This window comes from Gopherus flavomarginatus, chromosome 13, assembly GCF_025201925.1.
Source record: "Gopherus flavomarginatus isolate rGopFla2 chromosome 13, rGopFla2.mat.asm, whole genome shotgun sequence".
In the NCBI taxonomy this organism is placed as follows: domain Eukaryota; kingdom Metazoa; phylum Chordata; order Testudines; family Testudinidae; genus Gopherus; species Gopherus flavomarginatus.
This window is the reverse complement of record NC_066629.1, coordinates 22,520,663-22,546,941: the sequence shown is the minus strand read 5'-3', so window position 1 is coordinate 22,546,941 and position 26,279 is coordinate 22,520,663. Positions and strand designations below refer to the sequence as shown.

Genomic DNA, 26,279 nt, shown 5'->3' with positions numbered 1-26,279 from the left:
CAGGGTCGGCTGCCCCAAACACGGCCTCTTCTACCCCTTAGTGCCTTCACTCAGCAGAGACCTGCAAACTCACGGCCGCCCCAGCATGCTGGCACTGAAGCAGGTGGTCTCCCACACTCCCCATCACTGCCACTCTCTGGGTGTCCACCCACATGCCTGGCAGGGTGAGACAAAGGGGAGAGTAATGCTGGCAGGGCCCTGGCCCATCCCCAGCAGATGAAGGACAGACATGGCAGGGTGAGATGAAAAGCCTGGTCTTTATTTCCAATTCAGAGCTGTGCCCTGCGGGCGGATCTACAGCACAGAGATCCCTTGGATCAGCCATTCTCTGTCACGGGCTTGGAGCACTTTCCAAAAGGCAGGAAAAGGGGATTATCCCCACTGACAGACAGACTGGGAAACCGAGGCACAGAGCAGAGCCAGGAACAAACTGTCAAGTGCCGACTCCTAGGCCCTGCTGTGACCCTAGACCTTGCTCCTCACTGCCTGCTTTCCTTCTACCAGTTTCTACCTGGCCATAAGGACTCAGGACTGAAGAGAGGGGGCTGGGCAGGGCAGCTTGGCCCCAGGATTCTTTAGACCTGCTCCACTTGAACTCCCAGCACTGAGGCCATGGCTACACTGGAGCTTTACAGCGCTGCAACTTTCACGCTCAGGGGTGTGAAAAAAACACCCCCCTGAGCGCTGCGAGATACAGCGCTGTAAAGCGTCAGTGTAAACAGTGCCGCAGCGCTGGGAGCGTGGCTCCCAGCGCTGCAAGCTACACCCATAGAGAATGTGGAGTATGTGCAGTGCTGGCGCTGCGACCACACTTGCACTCAGCGCTTTGAAGTTTCAAGGGTAGCCATACCCTGAGCCTCTTCTAACAGCAGCTGGGATAAGGCATCAGCCAGCCCATCTCAGCTTCCATCCCTACCCAGAGCAGGGCTCTTTCCTGGTGAGCCGGCTTCTCTCTTCCTCTCCTCTACAAGAGCCACCCAGCCCAGCCACGCCCTGCTTTATCACCAAGCCCTCATTGCAAACAATCCCCTGCCCCCTCACCCCACCTGGGCCGCTGCACCTGGCTGCTGTCAGTATGGCCTCTAACCGCCTGGGAGCTGGGATCACACAGTGGCTGTTACCTGGGCGTTTCTAGGGCACGCCTGGCAGCAGCTGGGAGAGCAAGGCTGATAGTTAAGCACCAGCCTCAGCGTCTCCTCTCCCTCCACTGCCCCAACAGTTCAACTCTGAAGTGAACTAATGACTTAGGATGGGCAGGATCCTCTGCTGGCGAAACTTGGAGTGGATCCATTGCTGTTGATGGATGCGTTGTGGGTAATGAAGCGACGCTGATTCACACCAGCTGAGGATCTGGCTCCGAATACTGGCTGCTGAGCAATGCTGAATTCCATGGGCAGGATGAAACGGACCAAATGACAGCCCTGGGTGCCTGTGGAATCCTGCGGCCTGTCTCTTCTCCCCCACCTTAGTGCCCGTGAGGGTCCTGGAAACCGACAATCCCACTGCCCAGAGCAGAGCATGCTGGGCCCCATGTGAAAAATCCATTAGGAAGAGTCTGGAGAGAATTAAAGCTACCGTGGAAAGGGGAGCAGTAGAGAAATGGGAGATGGGGGGAGGGATAAGCTGAGCTTTTACTACAGTGTAACACATTCTTCCTCTCCCTCCAGCCCCTGTAAAACAGAGAGCGCTGTATGCATAGGAATTAAAGGAGCAACACTATCTCCCCACTCTCCCCCTCCTGTTCTCTGCCAGCTGTTGCATTCAGCCATGGCTTCCTGTCCCTGTGCCAAGAACCAGGCCTCTTGGGGCAGCAGCTGGGAGCAGAGAGAGAGAGAGAGATGAGGGGTCGCTCTGGGTTTCACCCTGGAATGAAGCCAAGTCCACAGTTTCCCTTTGATCCCTCCAAAGAAAAGGACTATCCAGCCCCATCTGCAGGGAGCTCTGGCTTCTGGGGCACTTTCTTCCCCTCTTGGAAAGGCTTGGCTAGGTAGCCAGCCTGGAGCACGTTTCTCCAGATCCAGGGTGGGGGAAGCCAGACATCTCATGGCGGGTTTCACCTGTTGCTGACTCACAGCTGGAAAGTGCATGGGAATGAATGGCTCTGAGGGCTGCCACCCTGGCGGAGATCAGGAATAACCCCACCGAAGCCTTAACAGTCTCAGGCTTTCCTATATCAGGAGTGAGGCGCCTGCAAATCAGAATCTTTTTCAAGCCAATCATGAGATTAAAAACAAAACACAACTTTCCGGGCTCTGTTTTTTCCTCCTTCTGGTCTTTCAGTCTTTAGGATTCACCTTTCCAAGCTTTTCTCTGCAACCACACAGACTAGAAACTTGCTCCATTTTTACAATAAAAACCAAGATGCTCAAGCAATCACCTGACTCCAGGTTCTGGGGCTTTAAGCAAAAAAACACCAGCTAGCATGACAAAGGACAAGCAGACCCCGAGGGAGGTCTCCGGTCAAGCTGATCCCTGAGGAAACTGATGGAGATAAATCTAGCCACCCCTGCTTCCCACTGCGTGGCATGTTGCATTGCCATATAGATCTGTGCAAAACAGGAATGAAATGAGTTTGTGGAGCACTTCACGCCCACTGTGCATTAGCTTTGCACAGGAGGAGTAAATAATGAGACAAGATGCCAGGCAAGGGGTTGGAGCTCAGCTAATGTTTTCCTAGCAACTGGCAGGTCTTCAATGTCCTGGTCATTCTGTTTGGATGAAATTCAGCTGCTGAGCCTAACAAATCACTGGGATCTGCAAACCCAGGCTGGGAAACTGGCAGGGTCAATGAAACTCATGAGATTCCTGCTACCCCCAGCTCCTGCTGAAGGTTGGGAATACTGCAAGAGAATACTTCTGGGGGGTGGCAGCTTTCAGCGGGATTCTGTGAACACAGAGACAATCATGCTTTAAAAAGAAAAAAAATGTTAGACCAAGTGGAAAAAACTGACCTATTTTCATGAAAAAATTTAGTCCTAATTTCCAAAAGTGTTGGCTGGCTGTATTGAAAGTGTGTGTGTGTCAGGAGCGGGTGGGATGTTTTTTTATAACAAAAATCTTCTGGTTAGAGTTTGGGTTAGTTTTTCTATGGTTGAGTTTGGTTCTTATTTGCTCCAGGCATGTCCCAAGGAGATATCCCATTTGGCCTGGGATCTGGATTGGGTTTCAGCTGAGGTTTGATATTTGAACTCAGTCAGGTTCAGGGTTGGATAGAGCCCAGATCTGGTGAGCTGTTCCCATGAGATTTCTCTCCCTGAGTGGCAAAAAAACCAAACCAAACCAAACCCCACTCAGATGATATGTCATCTTTGGCCAGAATCCCCTGAGATTTCACTGTGTGCACTGGGAATTTCTGAGCTTAGACCTCAATTTGGATACCCCCATCGGGGCCAGGTGGACCAGGGCATTCTAGTCCAGACCCTCTGTAAAGGGCTTTGATTTTAGAAACTCATTCTCTTCAGAACACTTGGCCTGCCCCTGCCCATTCGCAGTGAAACATCCACCCACATATCCTGTGGCTGCTGACAATAGGATCCCAGCAGAGCAGCAGAGTTGGGAAGGGAGATGAAGCCAGTCGTGGTAGCTGACTAGAAAATACAAGGCAGATCCTCATCCGGTGTAAGTCAGTGAGGACCCAAAGCCTCCAGTGCTGCTTTACCCCAGCGGAGGATCTGGCCGCCCCTTTCCATCGTTCCCTGCTCTTTGTGCTGGAGGGGAGTGTAGGGGTGGGAAGGGAAACCACTGGAAGCTAATCCAGGAGTTCAGCAGCTGCTGCTGGCATTTCAGAATGTGACGGCTTTTAGGACAGATGCCAAACGTCTCTCAGGTTCTAATCTCTCTGCCAGGTCACCTACTGCTTGTCAATCAAAGACTACCCTGCAGCAGGTCTCTGGTAGAGAATCCAGCGGCCAGGTTACACCACCAAGTCCCCCAGTTGCACCTGTTCTGAGCCTCCTTTAGTCCACTGCCCTGGGTTCAGAGCCCAAGTGGTTTGCACAGACGTGAGTGATGCACCATGCAGACCACAATGCTCTGGGTGCACAGCCTCCAAGCTCCTCAGCTGCAGATAAACGCTTGCTGGAAAGGCCTCTCTCCTACGCTCTCGGCTGCACACAAGGCCTGTGCTCAGTCGGCGCAGTGCTCGGCCAAGTCCTACAGGCTGTTTGCAGTGACCTTGCTGGGATGAGATCACGGCAGGTGAGTAAACAACTCTCCAGGCAGCACAGCAAACCAGGGACCCCTCTCATCTCCGCTTGCTCCCCTCCTGCCCATCTTGCTGAGCCATGGCCCCTCTCACCGCGGAGGAGAGGCCAGAAGCCAATGGCAGAATGGCACATTTATCAAATGCCATCGGCCACTTACAAATTGATAGGGGCTAGGAGGACGTCTCAGGGATGCACAGGAGTGCCAATGCACCAGGGGCATGAATCTGCTGGGCACGAACAGCAGGGCAGGGCAGGGCAGAGCAGGGCAGGGTGAAATTCAATCAGTGACAGGGGAGATGAGGAAAAGCCCCACTGTGCTGGGGCAGCCACTGGGAGATGGACTGAGCCCCCATTAGGCAGGGGTGTGGAGTTAACACCGGGAACCCGAGCTCCATCCTTCTGGAGCACATCCCTTCCTCTGGCGCTCACAGAGTCCCTCACCGAGGTTACCAGTTCCTCCCACTCCATGGAGGAGGACGAGGTCGACGTCCTCCAGAGGGGCTGTTGGTTTTGGAGGCCTCTGTTTTGAGACATCCGTGGGTTGGGTTTTCAGAGATGCTGAGCACGCCAACCTCCTTTGCGATCAGGGGGATTGGCGGGTGCTCCGCACCCAGGGAAGTTAGGCCTGAGGCATCTCAGGCAGACACCCCCCAAAACAAATAAAAACAAGAGGCCCCAGGTAAGTGGCAATTTTGGAAGATGTTCAGTTTATCGATTTACTGAGGGTCACACAGGGAGGGGGTGGTGAAGCAGGGGACAGTTTCCTTTATCCATCCACCCGCCCATTTTATCCTGCTGCCCCTCCTTGTGGTATCTGAGCACCTTCCCCAGAAAGTCAAGAGCAACAGTGATGTCCCCATGGTCTCCTGGCTCCTTCCCGCTGGGCAACAGGCTTTGACCTCCAGGGAGGTGCCCTCACATACAGACCCTGAGGGGGATGCGTGACAGCTCAGCAGCTGCTAGGGGAGCCTGTCCCCACTTCCCATGCCTCTTTCTTCCTGCAGAGAGCTGGGTTGCCTTGACAGGTCCTCCTGCAGTGGCACAGTTGGACTGACCCAGCACAGTCAGGGACTGGGGACAAATTTTAAATCTGCCCTGGCCGTGGCTGATGACCTCTCTGGAGCTTGGCCCCTTCTCTTGCCTTTCCCGTCTTTTCCTCCGGGTCCTCATCCTCTCTCATCCCTGTCCCGTCTCAGCATTGACACCCCGCTCCTCATCCTCTTTAGCCTTAGCGAGTCATTGCACAAGCTGAGTACACGGCCTGGCCTCTGGGATGAACCATGTTTCCTTAGGGCCATGCACCGCTTCACAAGCTCCTCCTTTGGGAGTCACAGCAGTCAGGGCTGGGGCTGGGGCTGGGCGAAGGAGGAATTCTCCGGGGACAGTGGCATGGGGAGCGCCCCTGTGCTGGTCCTGCCGTGCGGGAGAAAGAGAGATGGGGAGAGGGCTGCCAGGCTCTCCCAGCGCTCTGCTAATCTCCACTAGCTCTGATTAAGTGTGCCTGGAGCTCACGGGCCTGCGCAGGGTTTGTTTTAATGAGGTCTCTCACCCTGTGCCTGTGCTAAGCGAAGCCAATATACACGGTCTCCAGCCTCCCTGTTTCTCCCCCACAAAGACCCACTCCTCTCCTGCAGCTGCGTTGCTCCAGCCCCGTGGGGTGCAGAGAGAACTGCTACAGATACCCACATGCTGCCAGACTATATGCAGAGCAACACATCCTGCATGCAGAGGTGGAGCCCAGCTGAGACCTTCTGGACCAAACAACAAGCCGAGCCTGAAAAACGATCGCTTCTCCTTGCGGCAGGGTTCAGAGAAGATTTTTGGCCTCCTTCTCCACCACATCTCCTCAGGTCTCTCCCTGCCATTTCCAAGGGGAGTGTGTACGCCCTCTGCATGAGTGTGCAGGTGGGCGTGTGCAGGGAGTTGTGAATATACACACCTGCCCTTGCACATTATAACGTGTGCATGCACTAGGCTGGGGATCCATGTGCACAGGCTGCGTGTGTCTGAAGATGGGCAAGCAGGGATGACTACATGTGCATAAGCATGTTTGTGTGCTTCTGCATGCAGGGATGTCAGTGCGCGCAGGTTGGTGCATTTGTGTACACATGCTGGTGATGGTGTATGGGCGTGTCTGAGCATGCATATGTGTGTGTATGCACAGGGGGGCCAAATGGGTGGGCACGTGTGTGACTGGACATGGATGCTCAATTGTGCCTGGCTGTGTCTGAAGATACAATCGTACAGAGATGCGTGTGCACAACTGCTCATGGATGTGCAATTGTGCCCGAATCAGCATGTGCCTGACTGTACACAAATGTGCCTTTGAGCCCCGGTGCACGTGAGCGCGTGCATGCATGATGCAGCGTGCTCCCCTGCAGGGAAGCCTGCCTGCCCTAGAGCCCACTTAGACACGCAGGGACACATGTGCAGACACAGTGAGTCTATAATAAGAATCCCTTATTATTTCCCACAACCAGCTGTAATAAATAGTTACATGCCTCACTACATGGATTTGCTTCAACCGACAAACGTCCTGCAAGGCAGGAGAAGCTATTACGTGAACAGATTGCAGGGATAAAATATTAAATTTCCACTTATCAATCTTTTTAATGTGCTATAACTCTAATAGCAGCTTTCAGCCTTTCCCCAGAACAAATCCCCGGTTCGCTCAGGAGGGAGACTAAACTAGCCAGGTGATTCTCCTCCTCGTTCAGGTCTGGAGTGGGCTAATAGCAGGCTGCCGTGATGGCAGGAGAGGGGGACAGGCACGGATGTGAGTGAGGGGGGAGCTGGGCTGGGCTGGCTCTGCACTGGGCTCCTTTCTATTCTACCCAAGGCTAGCGGCTCACTCGACTGAGTGCCATTTATTGTGCATGGCTCTTGAAAGAGGCTTCGTGGTCTGCTGACAATCCCTAAATTGCCTGCAAGCCCCAAACAAATGTACCTGTAATAGCCGAGCGAGGCCAGCTGAGCCCTCTCCAGCGCCAACCTAATCAGCCCTTGGGGAGAGCTGGATAAACATATTCAGATCCTATGAATTATTAAAAGGGTATTACTTTGTGTATCCCTGGTCTAACGAGTCAGCTGCTAATTGGCTCGAACGCGGCCCCCTTCAGTGCATGCTCTTACCCCCTCATCCCTGCTGCAGCTGGTCACCTCACCATGGATACTGTTCTACATGGTGGCACCTCAGGGTCCAGATTCATATCTTCGCCATGTGGGTGTAAATCTGGAGTCACTCCACTGAAAACAGGGTGTGGGTGTGACTCCAGATTTATGCATCTGGCATCCAGGGCAGTACCAGCCCTCATTCCCCAGCACTATCGCTGATGCCCTATCCCAACACCCTTGAAAGCCTGATTTTAATGATGCCTTTCCCCTGCCCTCAGTGCTAATCGTCCCCGGGGCCCCAGCTGCCTGGTAAAGAGCAATTCCCAAAAGCTTTTCCTGCTATGCCCATTTCTGCTTCCCTCTGCTCGACATATGCCCCTTCTCTCCCCTCCCTCCCATGCTCTGTTCTCCATTCCCTCTGGATGGCTCACTCCATGGGCTAAGGGACCATCCACCCAGGTATAGAGAGCACTTGGGCACCCAACTCCCCCTGGAAGTCAATGAGAGTGGACACCTAACTCCCATGGGTTCGTGGTTCCCCCTGAATACGAGGCCTTTCCACTAGAAGAACCACACTCACAACCCTGCCACGATCTGCCCAATGAGCCCCACACTCTAGTGTGCTGGAGACGCCAGGAAATCCACTAGAGACGTCACTATTGCTAGGGAAGGTACCCAGGTACGGTGATGATGGGCGGCAGCGTAAGCCCCTTTGATAGGCAGAAGTGCCTGTGCCATTGTACATGGCTGTGCAATTGCACATGGCCGGCTGAGAGACACGGGAGCAGAAATAGGACCTCACTATTACAGGCCTCGCAACACCGAACATCTTGGGGCATATTTCGACTGCGACACAGTAAAGGTTGAGAGACAGAGAGATCTGAGATTAGAATGAAACACGCTATGAAGAAACCCTGTCTCCCCCAAACTCTTCCCTTGTGTGTGTTGTGAATCTATTCTCCTGTGCTGGGAACAGGGAGGTTTCCACTTCCTGGTCTAGTCCAGATTATTGGTCGTTACCATTTGATGGCTTTGGGCCTACATGAAATAAGCTGCAGGTGGTCTCAGCCCGGTTGCTAGAGGGCAGTTGCCCACATTGCCAAAGGAGCACAGTGGCTGGCATTGATCAGCCCTCTTGTTGGTACTCACAAATGTGGCTGAAGGGATCTCGGAGATGCTCATCTCTCTGGCCCCTAGACACGATCCCGGGTCAACGCTGAGTCAGGGCTACTCGCCCCCCGGCTGCCCAGGCTGTATCTCGCCTGTAGGCAGAGCTCCCCAGTTGCTCAGGCTGCCATGATGCCAGCTCCTTTCACCAGTAAAGTATTCCACAAAGGGAAACAGAAACCAGTCCCGGCTCAATAGATAATGAGGCAAAGTAAACAGTTTGCACCACAGGTTCACCCCAACAGCAACTAGTGAATGATACGTAGCATCAGTGTTTCATCCACAGACCTCCACACGCTTCACATGGGAAAATTAACATGACTGTGCCCACGTGCTAGCCAGGGGAAACTGAGGCACGGAGGGGCGCCCAGAGCAACATTATCACTGATTTCAATTTGAGGCACCCTGGGTCCAATTCTCAGAGTTGCTGAGCACCCACAAGCTGCAATGGGCATCAATGGATGCCAGGGGTGCTCAGCACCTCTTCGAATCAGGCCTGAGATGTCTCAAGTCAGGCACCTCCCCGAAGAATGAGGCATCCGGAAAGAGTGGCCTGCTTTTGAGAATGTTTTGAGCCACCTCGCTAGGGGCTGGCAGGGCAGGAACCAGAACCCTGCAACCTTGGGGCTCCCAGCCATGCCCTTGGATAGTGGCCACTGCTGACAGTCTGCCCGTAAGTGCCCACAGTCCCACAATGAGTCTGTGGCAGCTCTGGGAATGGGACCCCGGTGTCCCGACTCCACGCAGCCCCTTGTCTAGTCCAGCGAGTGCAGGAGGCCCCATCCCTGCTCTTCACTTGTGCTCTGAACATCCTGTGCCTTGGAAGCTCCCGCAGCCTGCAGGGCGTCTCATTAGCCGTGTGCCTTAGAGGGAACAATATGGCAGAGCTTGGGACTTTGGTCAGAGAAAAGAGACTGTACGATGATTCCCTAACCTGCCTGACAGCAGCCGCCTTGGCCCCAGGAGCTTGTTTCCCCACCCATCCCCACCAGGGAGTCATGCCTGCCACAGGAACTGGAAAACAAGTCTCCAATGTCCCGTCATAGGACAGCCTGAGAAGTAGCCCTCTGCAGATCAGTCCTTTGCCTCATTCTGCAGGGCCAGTTGGCAGTAGTCCTTTGGATAGAGTTTTACACTGCCTGGAAATTCCCTAGTGGAGATGGAAACCAGGCAAGCAGAGAGACCAAGCAGCTGGGCAGTTATGGCATGTGGTGACAGAACCAATACCCTGCTAAACCCAGGGCTTAGAGCGCTGGGCATCTTGGGTCATATTTTGGTTGTGGCATGGGTTTGGTATACTCTCCCAGTTCTCTCTATCCCAGCAGCGTTGCAGCCTGGCCATTGGGTGGGGAAAACCTCAGAGTGCCCCTGCATTGTGGAAAAGGTTAAACCCAGGGCAAGAGGCATCCAGCCATTGTATTAAGCCAGCTGAGAGAGATTAGGCTGGGCTCTGCCTATCTAGATGTTCATACCATTATTCTCATCCTGGTAGCTAAGCAGGTTTGCCTCCAGGGCACTGGGTAGCACATGGTCTCCTCGCAGATGCTGGGAACAACATTGGGTCATTTGTCTTTTTATAACCACCATGGACTGAGTTGATCTGAGATGGAGATCGTCCATCAGAGGAACACACGTCACAAGCACAACCACACACCGTCAGCAGTGCAACATACCCCAGGCCCTCAGGGCTGCTTGTCAGCCAGCCACTCCTTGCTATCTCCACCAAGACCCGAGAGCAATCAGATGCTCTGCCTACCGCCCGAACCCTTAGCTCAGTGCTGTACGATAACATTTCCTTTCTCTGCCATTCACCTGTCACTGCCAGAGGTTACTTCTCCCTGATGTCAGACCAACAACTTCTGAAGTCATTTCTCTTCCCTTGTTAATCTACTGCCACATGATGTCATTTCCTCCCTTTGACATCATGACGCCTCCTGATGTCATCTCGTCTCTTGATGTTAACCCAACGTCTCCAGATGCCACTTCCTCTCTCAGTAGCTAGCCTGATTTCTCATATGACATTGTATGACATCACCACCTTAACTCCTGGCCCTCTGATGTCACTCCCTCCTGGAGCCTAGAGAAAGTGGCCCCTCTCCCTACAGCTTGTCTCCTCAGCCTCGTGTGCGATGGTAGGGTTAGCAGCTGTATGGAGCAGCACAACTGGAAAAAATTGATGAGTTGCTTCAAACTGACTAGCATGGGAAACAAATAGTTGCCCGCAGATGTCGGACCACTGCCTTGTTGGAAGGCACTCCTCTTTCCCACCCCCTCAGAAAGCCTCTCCTTCAACACTTCTCACCACACATCCCAGCTTCAACTCTTGCTTTGAATCAGAAGCGGAAAGGAAAACGAAGGGAGGTGAGATCAAACAAGCCACCGTGTATAAAAGGAAGCAAGACCAAGAAAACATGAAATGAAATCCAAGCCCAAATCACTCAGAAAACAAATCCCGTGAGCGCAGGGCAAAGCGGAGATCCTCTTTGCTTTATCGGTTATACCTCGAGAGAGAGAGCCTAGCTTTAGAAAAAACAACAGAAGAGCATGTGGCTGGTTGTTCACCACCAGGTTAGGTCTCCCCAATCTGCCCCTTTGTGGATAGGCTGAGTTTTTCCTACCTGTTACATTGACTTCCACGAGCCCTGACCGCGTGCCGATGGTATTGGTGGCCTCACAGATGTACGTCCCCGCCAGGCTGTAGGAGACGGGCCCTTTGAAGAACAGGGTGTTGTTCTGGACTTCTACGTTCTCGGGCAGTGAGCCGTTCAGCCTATGGGGGAAGAGCATTGGGGTTGGTTCCCAGGGTCTCGCGGTGCTCAGGCAAGGCTGCTGCACTCACGAATGCCTAGGTAACTCCACTGACATCAACAGAGCCCTTGGTGTGAGCGGGAGGGGGAGCAGGTCCTTGTTTCACCAACTCCCTTCCACCACCTCCGCATGTCTATCCCTCTCCATCTGCAAACACAGCAAATGGGCGTGAGTTACCCTCCTGTCACTACCACCTGTTCCGTGACCTGCTTGGAGAGCAGATTCCCATCTCACCAAGAGTTCCCCAAGCCGAAGGGAGTTAGCTGGAAGATTGCTTTGGATCAGACTGGCATAAATCAGGAGTCAATGGAGCTACGCCTGGGTAAAACCATTGTGATATCAGAATCGAGCCCTTTGCATAATTTACCCCCCGTTTATGTTATTGCTGGATCTCACCAGCTGGTTGCTGAGCTGTCATAGACAAACCTCTTGGGGCTGCAAATCTTTCTAGACCATCCTTATTTGGGGAACTCCCAGTTCCAGCCAGACACCAGAAGGGGAGGGGGGCGGTGGAGAATCAGCAAAATATTTCAGAGCCTTAAAACAGATCAGTTTCCAGTGTGGTTCTGGAAATAGGTGCAGATTTCGGGGTGGTGGTGGTGGTTAGGTTTGAGGGTGGGTGTGGTAAGGTTATCATTTTATCTCATAGACTCATCTCTAGCAGGCCTTTGACCCACTTATGTCCCCCTTGCCTTCCATTCAGTGCAACCAACAGACACAAGGATACTCATTCGCTACTGCATTATTCCCTTTTCATGCCAGTGTAACCCCACTGGACAGATCTTCAGCTGGTGATAATCAGCACAACAATGCTGACCTCCGTGAGCTTTGCTGACATACACCAGCGAAGGATCTCACCCACTGATGTGAAACTGGAACAGCACCGAGTCAGGCGCCAAGTTTCGGAAAAGCCGTGAAACAAACAACCCCCAAAAATCCATACGCCGAGGAAAGAAATACACATCCCAGTCACTCTTAATTACCACTACAAAGTAAAGCAATTACTTTTATTAAGCAATTACATTTACTAAGTAATCTCCCCCCCTACAAAAAATGCATTAACTGTAAGTAATCCTTAGAAAAAAGAGGAATGAAGTGGTGCCTTGGTTGCGTTAGTATAGGAAATGGATATAAATAACAATATCTATAAGCCAAGGGATGACTATGAATACCAATAATAAAGAGAATGCATTAGTCAGGAAGGGTGAAATTCATCCCTTTGCAGAGAGCCAGCAAATGGGCTATGTGCCACTTAAGTCTCACTTATGCCCTGGGATTTAAGTGGCAGATATACAGGCCTGCTGTTGGTCCAGTGCCAATGCGTGCATCAGGACCCCGCCCTGCAAGGCACTGAGCAACAGAGGCATTGGGCCCTGTAGGTGCCCTGCACTGTTAGCATTGCAGCAGGGATGCAAAGGCAGTCATGCAGCCAACTCCCAATGGGCTGGCACCTTGGGGCGGAAATCCCAGTCTGCTTCCAACAGACACCTTGGGCCAGCCCCTGCACTGGGGTAAACCAGCCACATTCTGTTGATTTCAGTGGAGCTGCTGCACTGGTTTATGCCTGCTGAGGACTCTCCATCTCCTCAACTTGCCATTTCCTGGCTCATCCTATGTAATCATGAGTCAGTAACGGCGGGAAACCCACTTTCTCAAGCCTGGCAGCCATTCGGCCTCTGAGCCCTTATGTGGGCCCAGAAGAACCTAGCTACAACCTTGATGCCTATGGGTGCAAATGGGACCCCGGCCCTGGGAGCGGGAAATCTGCACTCCAAAGCTGGCATTTTCCCAAGCGCTCAGCACTGGCCTAATCCTGCGCCCACTGAAGTCAGCCTCCATATGGCACTTACGTGGCCCCTGTTACAGGAAGAGTCAAATGCCTCCAACTTGAAAACATTTCTCCTCATGGGTGACCAGCCCCGTTAAGAGGGAGCCAGCTCCAGTGCACCTGTGACTGATTTCCTGCTGCCCAGCTGGGCCTCAGGGAGACGGGAGTAGACGCCAGGCTGGTAACAAGACTCTGGTGCACTGGATCCCCGTCCCTCTTAAAGGGACCAGTCACTCTGGCAGCCCTCAGAAGCCCAGGAGACAGCAGGGAAATGCTATTATTCCCATGGAACAGATAGAGAACTACTCCATGGTGTCAGCTGATTCCTGCAGAGCTTGGCAGGACAGTCCTGTCCATCTCCTACAGCCCCACAATGTGGAGCGCTGCACAACCGACCAGGCCCACAATGCAGGGTTCCCACCTTCTACTTAAGCATCCCTCTGGATCACTCCTGGAGGGAGGCTGCTGATTGGTGCAATGGTCAGCTCAAGTGTAACACAGAATCCGCCATGAATATGGGCAAAGAGATGGATGGGGCATTAGGAAGAATCTGTATAAAGGGCTGGGTATTGGTGTCAGGGGGCCACTCTCACTCATCCCCTCATGGCCTCAGGCCAGCCCTGAGCCCCCTGCCTCAGTGAGCTCCTGTAACAGGCTTCTTCAATCACTCACACCCCCATCAGCTCATTCATAGGCCTTCTCAAATTCTGGTTTATTCAATTAGCAGCATTCAAAATAAAGTTCTCAAATCTATTTAGCCTCTGATCAGCTCACTCTCAGGCCTTGCCTGCCTGTCTGTACCTTGCTCCCCAAGACCCAGCTTTCGCTGCTGAGGCTTATCACTCCCAGCAGTCTCCGTACTCCTGCTAGGGCTTTCTGAGAATCCCCTTTCTGCAACGTCCTGCTGCTCTTTATAGGGGAATCAGCTGAACCCTGATCAGGTGTGCCTGCTTAGTCACTCTTTCTCCCCCCCCCGCACCCCCATTCCCAGTCTTTCAAGCCTAGCATCCTGAAGTACTATCTGGGGGTTCTGCTATAGCAGCTCAAAGAGAGGCTTGTGCCCTGGATCCAAAGTCGCAGCCCTAATGCAGACTCTCTGGCAGGATGTTACTAGTTCTATGCCTCAGTTTCCCACATCTGTTAAAACCAGGGCTGGGCTAATTCAATGTGGCCTAATTCCAAACCTATCTGTGGGTCTGAGACCCAATGAGACGGGGTTTGCAATACAGGAGCAAAGATCTCAATGAAAAAATAAACACTTTGGTCAGCAGAGCTGGTGAGTGTGAGGCTGGCAAACCAGGGGCCAGTGCATGCCAAGGTCCCCTTGTCTCAATGGAATACTAACAAACACATGACTGGGATCGGTCTGGCCCCTTTGTGTGTTAGTCTTGTTAACAGGGGTATTAGAGTTATAAGAATATGATTAGAGTTTAGACTGTATTGAATGCATGTGAGCTGCTGCATGCGTTAGTCTCCAACTTACACCTTCTGTATCCTATACTGTAAGGTAATATTTGAGTGCTTGTATGGTGAGCCTCTGTGACTGTGTAACTGGCCAGAGAGGAGAGAGACATTAACTAGTGTGAAGTGCTGATCTCCAACAGAAAGCATTACATCCTGCCTGAAAGGGAAAGTCCATCGACACCAGATGGACTAGTGTGCAACGTTAAAGAGGACACAAGGCACTGGTTGTTCTATCCTCCCCTCCTCACGAAGAGGAGCCATGCATGTGGATTCTCCCATCAGCTGAGTTTGCAGCTCAGAGCATAAGGCAGGAAGTGAATTAAAAAAATCCTAACAAGAAAATACTGTATCTCTGTGCTGCTTAGACTCTGGGGGAGAAGGGTTTCTAGGAATAAGCAAGAGATCCCCAGCTGCATAGCCTGGGTTAGCCTGAAAGGGCACGAAGAGCTTGCTTATTATAAAAGCTTCTATCACCTTTTAAAACTCAAGATTGTAACTCATTTGTGTGTGTATGTTCACCTTGTATATAACTCCCTTTTCCTATTTTATAAATCTGTAAATGTTTTATTATAGGATTGGCTACAAGTGCTGTCTGTGGTGTGGGATCCAAGGTGCAACTGACTTGGGGGTAAGTGATGGTCCTTTGGGACTGGGAGTAACCTGAATATTACTCCTGGTGTAAGGGACCAGCTATCACAAAGGTAGGCTCACCTGGGTGGCGAGATAGATCAGAGTACCCCAGGGGACTGTCTGTGACTCCGTGTAAAGACTGTGACAGTGCCTGGGGAATTGACACTTGATACTTGGTTGGTGAAATCTAAGTATTCCCAGCCAGTTTGGGGTTTGTATGCTGGTTTTGAACAGTCTGCTCTGAGCCTGGTACTCGTGCTCTCGAGTTGCTGCATGCAGCATTACAGGGAGGGAGGCTTTTCTATCCCTAATACAAGGAACGGGCTGCCCTAGAGCTGACGGTACTTCCACTCCAATTTAATCCAGTTGGATAGGAAGAAAAGGGTGGCAGTTATAGGGAGATACAGATGGAGAACGTAATTCAGATTTGCAAAGTGTCCCAGAAATGGTCAGAGAGATTCCCAGAGACCTGGCCTCCATGTGGCCAGCTCTCTCTGGTAGAACAGGGACAAAAATGTCTCATAGGGCACAGTGCTCATGCACTGCTTGGGAGGTGACATACGGTTGGTGTTCTGTTAGGGTGATGGTCCCACCGGCGGTTCTGGGAGGGGAAGAGCCAGTAAGCAGTGCTAGCCCGATGGAGGACAGCCTTGCTATGAAAGGAAAGATTTGGCTTCTTGAACCTGGTGGGGCCGAGGCTAAGCACCTCCTGGTCTCCAGGCAAGAGGCCCACTGAGTTGATGGGCTCCCCCCGCAGGGTCAAGTGCAGGAATGGGAAGCCTGTGCTGATTACTGTAACGAGCAAGTGAGGGAATCAGCAGCTGCTCTCCGCCGCACAAAAGCGAGGGAAGGGGCGGGGGTGATCTGCCATTCCAGGCAGGGCTGCGGTGTCACCACTAGTAATTTGCTGCTTCTCCTTCAGGAATAGAAGCAGGCAAATGCGACTCGCAGGTTAACGAAATGCCTGGGAAGAGATTTCTCAGCCTGTCCGGCTGGGCTCTGACGTGGGAGCAGGGAATCAGTTCTATGTTAATCAGCAGCACGGGGGGACACGTCAGAGTCAATTTCTTTCCAGCACTGCTGCTCCGCTTGCAATGTGGCCATGTCCCCATCACTCACCATCCCCATCCCTCCTGCCATGCACATGCAACTCCCAGGGCCTGGCTGCTGGGGAACAGCAGAGTTAGCTAGCGAGCTCCAAACCCAGCCTTTAGCCTGTGTCTCTCCCAGGGGAACTGGCTCATAGGCAGCCTTGAGCTGACGGGGAAGCAGAGTTGGGGCAAGGAGGAAGAGAAAGAGAAAGCAAACAGCTGCTTTTGCCCCTCTTTTTCCCTCCTATCTCTCTGTTCTCCTTTCTATGCCCCTCCCTCTATCTTTACGACTTCTCTGTTCTTTCCCTTCCCTTCTTCCCCCTGTTCTTTCCCTTCCCTTCCTCCCCCTTCCTCCTCAGTTTACCAAACCTATAAGCAAACCTCACTGACCAGTTCGTCCTCTGGGAAGGGAGTGCTGAGGACAGGATCAAACGGATATTTGTCGCAGTAGCCTGCTCTCTCTGTCTCTCCCTTCTCCTCTCCCCGGCTCCTTCTGCAGCCAACGAGCCTGTGCCCCCAGTGGCTGAGTTGTGAGCCATGGTCCCCTCATGACCAGGGGCCATAGATACACACACACATGGACGATAGGAGAATCCTTAGTCTTTCTAGATTTTAGAACTGAAACGAAATGCATGGCCACAGAGGGCTAACTCCAGGACTGGCATCGGGGGATACAATTCTTTAGGGCGCTGCCTCCTTCTAGAAGTTAGGAGTGCTTACGCCAGTTGCCAACCAATACGCCACCTGAATGGTCCTGCTGAGGAAAACGCAGCAGGCAGAGTGTGTGGAACCCTGCATCCCATAACTGCCCCTCTCATCTGGCCTGGGCTAGGAAATCTCACTGGGCTGAGAAAAAATGGCCCCGTCTTACTCACACCATGGCTGTCTGCCTCTCTCTAGCGTTACAGCAGCAGCTGGACGCCCCATGCTGAGATCTGGGCCCCACTGCGCAAGGTGCTGTATGCATGCATAGTAAGGGATAGCCCGCCCCTGAAGAGCTTATAATTTAAACAGACCAAGAGAGTATTATTGTCTCCATCTTACACAGGAGGAACTGAGGCATGGGGAGATCACGTGACTTGCCCAAAGTGACAGACAAAGCCTGGGACAGAGGCAGGAATTGATCCCCGGTTTCCTATGTTCTTGGCCAGTCCATGTCCCACAGGGCCACCTTTGACACCAGGAAGCTGGCCTTACTGCCCAAAGGATGTGAGCCAGGGGAGCCAACGCCATTCTTCAGGGGGTGCTGGAGCCTTCTGTGTCATGTGTGAAACCCTCTCTCTGCACTGCTCTGGGTGATGGTGCAGAAGGTGCCAAGAGGCACATGGAGTTTACAGGGGAGGAACTGGCAGCAGTGACAGAAGAATCCTCTTCAGGCTTATAAGCAAAGCAGCCTGATATGGGAAGCGACATGAGAGAGAATAACTCTGGCTCCCTGCAAAGACATTTTGAGAGCTGCTTTCCCGATGACAAGCGCCAGCCGAAGAGAAAAGAATCCGTTTGATCGGTTTTTAAGCTCCATGAATGCAAAAAGAAATAACCACTCCAGGTTCCGTCAATGTTCATCTAAGCCCCCAATAGCTCCAGCTCACTCCTCCTTCCCTTTAGGGCATTCAGTCCAAAGCTGACAACTTGGAGGAGGCTGAATTGCTTCCATTTAATGACTGAAATGTGGGGAGGGGTGCGCCAAAAGGAGGTTGGTTAGAATGGGGTTCATTGCAGGGAGAGATTTTCAAAGGCGTATAAAGTCAACAGAACTCTTTAATCCCTATAGGCACACATGACAATCCCCCGCACCAGTGCCGAACTCCTGGGTTCTTTTGCCGGCTCTGCTACTGACTCACTGAGTGAGCTTGGGCAAGTCACTATGCCACTCCGTGCCTCAGTTTCCCCACTTGAAACACAAGGAGAATAACACTCACCCTCTTTATAGGAGGGTTGGGAGGATTATTGGATGTCTGTCCAGCTTCATTGAGATGTGACGGTCTGTATAAGGGCCACTGCCATATACGCACACTCAGAGGTTATGGAGTAACAGCTGGGTTACTCTGTTAGGTCCAGTGATGGAGCTAGAGCCTCCAAGATTGAGGGGAAGCCATGGAGTTAGGTGTGTCCCACCACCTGCTTGACCTCCATGCAACAAAGGGCGTCTCTCCTCCTGGGTCCCTGGAGAGCATGTTTGTGTGCATCTGGACACATCACAGCTACGCTCCGTCTCCGAGGCAGGGCCGTACTGGAAAGGGGCTGGCAGATGGAGTCTTCATTCCCCAGCAGAGCCCGCAGCTGGCACCATGCACCCGGGTTTGCTGGGGGAGCGTGCTCACCTGCAGCCCTTCACTACCGGGTGCAGCTTGCACGGCTCATTGTGCTGGGGTCAATCTCCCAGCCGCCATGAACACAGCAAGGGCAGGACAGCAGCATTTTCTGCTCTTCTCCTGTGCATCAAGGGATCCTCCTGCTGCCTCAGCTCAATGGCCCTCGCAGCCCAGCTCTCCTCGCTCTCAGGTCCTTGTCAGATTGACCTGCAATGCTGCCTAATTAATGCAAACCAGGGCCGAGAGAGGCGGGAGGGAGCTGCTAGCTCCTTGACTGTTGCCTGTTCCCCTTCATCGGAGATGGCAGGGCCCACTGGGTCTGAATTCTCTTCCCTGTGGCAAGTGCTGAGCCTGGAGGAGGCCATGGGCAGGAGAATAACCCGAGAGAGCAGGGAGGGGACATAATCCTGGGAGAAGGGGATCATGGTCCCCTAAGAAGGAGACCGTGACCTTTTCAGCTGCCCACCATGCCCCATCCCCCACAGAGCCTGTTAGCAGACCCGTGAGCAGACCTGGAAGCCTTTGCCCATGCCAGGCAGATGCGCTGGGGCTCAGACCAAACCCCAGCCCCATCCGTGTCATCTCAGCTGACAGACCACGTGAGTCCATCCGCCTGGAAAGGCACTGCTGTCCCGAGTCGCCTGGAACACTCGGAGCCTTCCCCGCAGCGCGGTCTGCAGCCGCGTCCCTGCAGGCTGTCCTGTAGGCACGGCTGGCAGAGGAAGCAGGTTGCTCTGCGTCTGACAGGCCAGGTTCCATGGGGGGTGGGGAGGAGCTGAAAAGGTCAGGGTCCTGGACAGAAGCGACGCCAGACCCCCTGAAATGGCAGCAAGACCCCCCACCCCAGAAAGCTGGTTTCAGTCCCGATGGATAGACCCTTCTATATGTGCACCAGAGTTCTACGTAGAGGAAATCCATAGAGAGGCAGGATTTATAGACATGCTTCCCAGCTGGTGTATGGGTTACACCAGTGGAGGAGCTGCCCCATATAGGTGCAGGCCTGAGTCCCTGTAGAAAGTTTCAATCCCGGCAGAGTCAGGATTTCTATACACAGCCCATTTAGCCCCCACAGAAGTAGAGATTTCTCTCTGCCGCCTGAGTTCCCCGTGGGAAGGTGGTTTCGGTCTTTAGTGACCCTCAGGCCCCATTTCTCCTCTCAAGAGCAGAGGTTTTACCCCAGAGCAACCCCACTGACGGCAACGGAGTTACTCCAGATTCACAGCAGCATCAGTGAGAGCAGAGCCAGGCCCTGTGTCTCTGCAACCAGGCCTTACGGAGTCCAAGTACCAGTTGGTAGGAGTCTTCTAGCTCTCCAAGGAGGGTTCCCTGGCTCTCATGGGAAGTGGTGTGTGCTGCTACAGGGCCGGATGCCTTGGGGGTACTTACAGCCTCCATTGGTAGGTGGTAGCGGGGGGGTTGGCATCGGATTTGCATGTCAGTTTCACATCCTTCCGGTTCAAAAACCAGTTGCCGTCAAAGCCCTCGATGGTGACTTCTGGCTCATCTGTCAGGGGAGAGAGGGAAGGCAAGAAACAGGGCCGGGGGGGGAGCGGGAAGGGCAGAAGAGAGAGAGATGGAGAAAGGAGCGGGGAAGGAAATGGAAGAGGAAGGGAAAAAGAGGAAAAAGGAGACAGATGGGGGTGAAAACAAAGAAAAGAAGGATGGAGGAACAGTGGGAATGGAGGAGGATGAGAGATGGGGACAGAGAACATTAGAGAGGAGTAGAGAAGGCAGAGAGGAAGACAGGAAGAAGGGAGAGGTGGAAAGAGAGAAAAAGAACAGGCAAAAGGAAGGAGTGGGTGGGTGAGAGAGGGAGGGAGGGTGAGTGGTTATTCAAAGAGATCACTCTGTTCTCTTCTACCCCAAGGAGGGCGCGGCACTGGTCTCCACCCCTGCAGCAAGCTCGTGACCCTCCCTGCCCTGGGGATATTCAGTCAAGACACCAGGCCTTGGCAGCTGGCCTGGCCCCACTGCTCTTTCACTCACACTGCACATTGAGGGTCATGCTGTCGGTGAAACGGTCCAGCTGGTAATTGACCACGCACATGAGTTGCTGCCGGTGGGCCTCCCGGCTCGGCACTAGGCGGTACCGGCTGATCACCGTGATGGTGCCGTTGCTGTTCTTGATCTCCTGGAACTCCGCTTCCCCTTTGAGTTTGGTGTCCCAGGTGACGGTGCTGGGCGGCTTCCCATTGGAGGACATGCAGGTGGCTACCGGGATCTTCTCTGTCTTGCCGGATCTGGCTATGAGGGGCCGGGTGGTGCCCTCCATCCGGTTGGTGGGCTTGGCTACAAAGAGACAGCAGAGCAGGGAGAGGTTATAAAATCACCACCAAATCCCCACGGCTCCCAACCCCCGGGACACTCAGCAGTACAGCCCCATAGCTGGGCTCTCCTTGACCTGATCTAGAGCTCGAGTCAATTTCCTGCAGTCTCAGCAGAGCTACTCTGAACCTCAGCCACTGGGGATCCAGCCCTCCAGGCTGCAGGTCATGAAGAAGGGTGGTGAAACACTGGATGGACAGTTGAATTCTCTTCTTCACTGAAAAGCCCAGGTTAGAGAGAGTCTTGTGGGGGAATCCTAGGCCAAGGTCTCTCTACCCATAAACCCAGGCTAAGAAAGCTCCAGGGAGGAACCCTACTAATGCTTTGTATCGCTCTAGTGTCTTTCATCTGGGACGCTCAAGCCACTTTGCTAACTAGTTCAGCCTCCCCATGCTTCTGGCAATGTCAGATTATGGAGAAAGAGCTCTGTGGGTGCACTTTAAACCAAGGGATTCTTCCCACCAGAGCCTCAGGGAGTCCTAGGTGGCTGGTGCCAGGTTCCAGAGGGTGCTCGGTGGGTCACTCTGACCCAGAACAGTGAAACGGGCTGAGCATCCAGCCCAAGGCAATGGCTATATCTTACCCAGCACGGTGAGGTTCAGCTGGCTTTCCCGGTTGCCAGTTGGGAAGGTGGCAAATTCGCAGATGTACACGCCCTCATCCTCCAGCTCCAGCTGGGACAGCTGGATGGTGCCATCCTTAAAGGAGGGATTACGGAAGGTCACGCGCTCCTTGTAGGGGGAGAGGATGGAGACCCCCATGGCGGGGTTGTAGATGGCCACATTCTGCTTGGAGCCATTGGTGGCCTTCTGCCATGTGACCTGTGTGATCTTCACAGTGGGAAGCGGGTTGGTGAAGCTACAGTGAAGGACCACGTCTGTCCCGATGAACCCCGAGACTGTGTCATTGACCAGGACGGTCTGAGCCCGGAGCCCTGCAATGACAGAGCAGGGAAGACGTGGATGAGATTGAGAAAGTGAGAGAGAGGAACGAAGGGATCCTGGTCTCTGGAACCCCTGCACCACAGCTGAATCTGGTGCATAGCAGGCAAGGAGCTGACATTTCATGACCAATCCCTGAATTTCAGCTGCCCTAGGAATTTGTCAGGCAGTCGATACACTGGGCCAATTCCTACAGCATTTGATTGCAGAGCGCACTGCCCTATGGACGTTGGGGGCTTATGGTCCCTGCTGCCTGCCTTCAAGTTAGCCAAGAGCTCTTGGACCCCAGAGGTCCGTCCTCAGCGCAGGTCACAGCGTCACATAACAAAACTCTCCGGGCCAAATCCACCCCAATGTAACGCCATGGAGCCTACTGCAGCCAGGGCTGGCTGGGACCCACGTCAGCCTCTGGGGGAGCCAGCTCCTCTGCTGTTGTATAACAAACTGCAACCCCACCTACAATAGCCGTTTGATAAGGGCTGAGATCCCCCAGCCATGCCGGCCACTGAGGTCTGCTGCTTCCTTCACCCCCGGAGCTGCTCAGTGAGGTCTAGTGTCCAATGGCCAACGTGGTGCCCTGTGGCCATTCCCTGACGGCCTGGGGATGGACAAACAAGCTAATGCTTTTACACTTGAGAAATATATCACATGCTACTGAAGTCATTACTGCAAATATACAGCACACATGTGGCTATATAAGCACATCTATGCACACATCCACACACCCTGCGCCATCACACACATGCACAGACACGTTGGCTGTTCTAGGCACGCAGGGAACCACATCACCAGGCACCCACTGTACATACATGAACTTACATGGGCACACGCAGCTACACGCTTGGCCAAACTCCGCTCTCAGGACATTGCAGGTGGCTCATTGAAAGCAAGGGGGAGGATTTGTTGGCAGCATTTGATACATCTCAAGGGTGCAAAAGACACTTGCAAACTGACACATATGTGCACGTGTGTGTGCACAAAGGCACACACACACGCTGAGGCCTAGACTGTGATTTTCAGAGCAAATCTGAAGAACGGAGTATTGGGAACACACAGGCTGCTCCAGCCAGATACTCTATTTTTCACTTCCTGATCTTTCCTTTCCTGTTGTGCATTGTTGCAGTCAGATGGCAAACAGCTGCCTCGTTCCACCCCAGAGGTAGCTGCATTTTAGAGGCAGATGAAGCCATTCCTAGACACAGGCTCTGTAACACAGAGATGAAAAGCACTCAGCAGAAGCATAGCATATTCTTAATGGTTATTCTTCTGTCCCAGGTGATTCCTCCCTCTATAGAGTGGGAAATAAAGTCTCTCACAAGATCAACATTTAAATTCATCTATGGTTGCTGCCACATCTGTGTGTTTAGAGATAACGCTCCAATAATTATACAGCTGGTATTTATATTACAAATGTATTGGAAGAGCAAAGTGCTGAGAACTGGAAAAGCTGGTTCTGCTCACTCCCTTACGGAGGAGGCTGAAACGCATGTGTGCAGAGTGTGAGAGAGGGAGCCCAGGGAAAGAGAGAAAGGGTAGGAGGAAGACAAGAAAGGGTGATGGAGAGGAAGGGAGGGTCAGGAAATAGAGAGAGAGGGATGTAGGGGAAATGGAGACCGAGTATCTTCATGGTCAGCGCACACAGCCATTTAAAGCCATTGCTGCTAAGTGGAAGGGCATCAATACTGTTGCTGTCAGAGCCAAGGCTAGAAACAGTCTGGCCTCTGTGCTCCCGCTCCTCTAATGGCCAGCTAGGCCCAAGTGAGTGCAAACCTGAATTAGCTCCTCATAGGCCCCCACCCCAAGTACACACACGTGTACATTCACCCAGTGTCCTCTAAAACATATTCTCACTCACGTTCCTCAGACACACATCTATCCCTCCACATATAATCCCGCATGGACACGTGTCCTCTGTCACACACGTGCATTCGTGCATTTCCAATCTCACACATACATGCCCTCACTCAGGCACACACTTCTCCTCTCTCACATGTAGGCACACACATACACACATTCTCAGACAGGGGTGCACACACGTTCCCCCTCTCAAACACACATCCACACACATGTCCTCACTCAAGCACACACTTCTCTCTCACACGCAGGCACACACACATCCCCAGACAGGGGTGCACACGTGTTCCCCCTCTCAAACACACATCCACTCACACGTCCTCATTCAGGCACGTGCTCACTCCCAGCATTTTGTTTCAAGCCTGCTGCACTTGCTTCCCTCCTGCAGTCTGCAGCCCTCGCCGCGGCCCCGCTGAGCCCAGAAGGGATCCTAACAAAACCTGCCCAGCACTGACACTTCACCCGTAGTCCACAGCAGGGCAATCATGAAGCCTCAATACCCTTCCTCTGGGCTGAGTACGGGCTCTCTCCTTCAGCCAGGCTTCGTGCCCCTGCCAGTCACTCAGCACCGCCAGGGAATAGGTGCTTGCCTAATGCTCTGCTAATAGTCACTGAAAGGCACTGGGCGTGTGCAGCCGGGGAGCACCAGGCACTGGTGACGTGAGGTGACACCGCACACCCCTTGGCCTTTAGATGCAGCTAATGACCCCACAGAGAAGCACTGCAAATGTCACTTTAGTTTGGGAGCAGCACAGCAGTCCTTTGGTGTGGGAGGAGACGGAGCCAGCTGATGTTGAGCAGAGCACCCCCAGCAGCACTGCACCTACCGATACAATGCTGGGGCAATGACAGATAGGACCAGCCTGAGTCAGGAAGGGAACAGCAGCAGGACTGAGATGGATGAAGAATGTCTGGGCAATGAAGTTCTCAGCACAGCACCCCCTAAGAGGGGGCAGAGATCTGGGACCTGTTACGAACAGCGGCTCCCTTAGCAGCACAAGGAGCACTGGGTGACGGAGCATGCTAAGAGGGCAAAGAGCAGCACCATGCTTCCTAATACCAGGCCGAGATTCGAGAGAGGGGGGAAATGCAGCGCATCCAACTCGTCGAGCTGCATGCTATGATCCTGTTGCCCTCCAGGTGAGAAAGCCTCTTGCAGAACTGGCTGCACCTGCAGAGGTGAGCCACAGCCTTGCCAAGCACCCCAGCTCTGAAGTGTTTACAGCCCCGGAGAGCATGTGGGAGCTTGCCGGCTAGCAGAGACAGTCACGTAGCAAAGGTCCTGGGAACAGACGCCTGCACGGCTCACTGCTGCCTCCATGTAGGTGTGCTAAGCACTCCCTCTCTCTCCCAAGGCCTGGGGAGGATGGATTCATCAGCCCCAGCCCCACCTTCTTCTGAAGTGCTGCCAGCACAGGCAGGCAGGCTCAGCCACCAGTGAGAAACCTCCCTCAACAAGCTCTAGTTCTCAAAGTGAGCTGTTGGCTCCGGGGCTTGGGCGATGGTACAGCTGGCTCGGGCTCCACATAAGCTCTGTGACCCTACAGGCTTCAGCTGTTCCCCAGGAGCCCAGCTTTACAAAGACCAATAGAAGAGGAAGAGGCCGTGTTCACTTTCAGTTCAGCGAATGGACAGCAGAAAACCACGCTCCTTGCCGAGGCTGGACTCCTTACCGTGAGGGCCAGAAAAGCGAGTGATTGGCCAGAGAATCGTGGAAGTCAGAGACAGAGGAACCCTCCGGGGTTCTCTGGGGCACCGCCCTGCCAATGCAGTTACAGGGAGAAGAGCGATGTCCCAATGGCAAGGGGATGGGTAGCCTAAAGAAACAGAGTTTCCATCACTGCCAAGGGATGCTTTTCCACAGGCCAGATGCTAAGGTGATCGGCACCTTAGAAATATCATTAGGATGATGATAATGATGAGGAATAGCATAGACAGACAGACATGTGGATACCTTCAGGAAGTTTTTCTTTATATTCAGCTTCAATGTTCCCTATGTTAATTCCATTCTATTACCCCGAGCTCTGTTCCCGGCAATGTCCGAGGAAACTAATTAAGGATCCTTATAAAACTGGTCAGTTTCTTCGAAGAGCTGGAACTGCAGTACACTTCCCGCTTTTACCCCAGGTCGTGGCATTCAGCCTGGCTTGCTATTCTGCCACGGAAAATAGCCTTCTCTCCCCTGCCCAGATCTTCCAAGCCTGGGGTCATGGAGAGGGAGCAGCAGGGTCCCGGGCACATGGCAGTGGAACAGACGCAGGGACATGCAAACAGAGCAGAAGGAGCACTGGGATAAAGGGAAACAGCACTGGGCAGAGTGCAAGGGCTGGGATCCATGGAAATGGAGCTGGAGTGGCTGGGAATCAGGGTCATGGAGCATGAGGTCCTAGGATACAGGGATATGGTGTAGCAGGCCGCACAGAACCAGGGGGTAGGGCAGAGGGACATGGAACATGATGGCTGCACACATGTCCAGCAAGATGACGGAGACTTGGATAATGTTAAATTTGATCCTGATCTCCAACGTGTGTAAAACA

At 53.1% G+C, this 26,279-nt stretch overlaps 1 protein-coding gene across 5 annotated transcripts in view; it reads right to left on the bottom strand.

Annotated features, from left to right (window-relative positions):
- Positions 1-26,279, bottom strand: part of NECTIN1 (nectin cell adhesion molecule 1) — a 163,405-nt gene that overhangs the window by 69,816 nt on the left and 67,310 nt on the right. For all 5 annotated transcript variants that reach the window (XR_007769222.1, XR_007769223.1, XM_050922062.1 and 2 more), the window contains exons 2-5: positions 21,531-21,881; positions 20,609-20,911; positions 20,009-20,126; positions 11,105-11,256 (exon numbers count right to left, since the gene is read on the bottom strand). Coding sequence is in view for 3 of the 5 variants with exons in the window: in XM_050922062.1 (XP_050778019.1) it covers positions 11,105-11,256; positions 20,009-20,126; positions 20,609-20,911; positions 21,531-21,881 (924 nt within the window). In the remaining 2 variants the exon portion in view is untranslated. The remainder of the gene's footprint in view (positions 1-11,104; positions 11,257-20,008; positions 20,127-20,608; positions 20,912-21,530; positions 21,882-26,279) is intronic.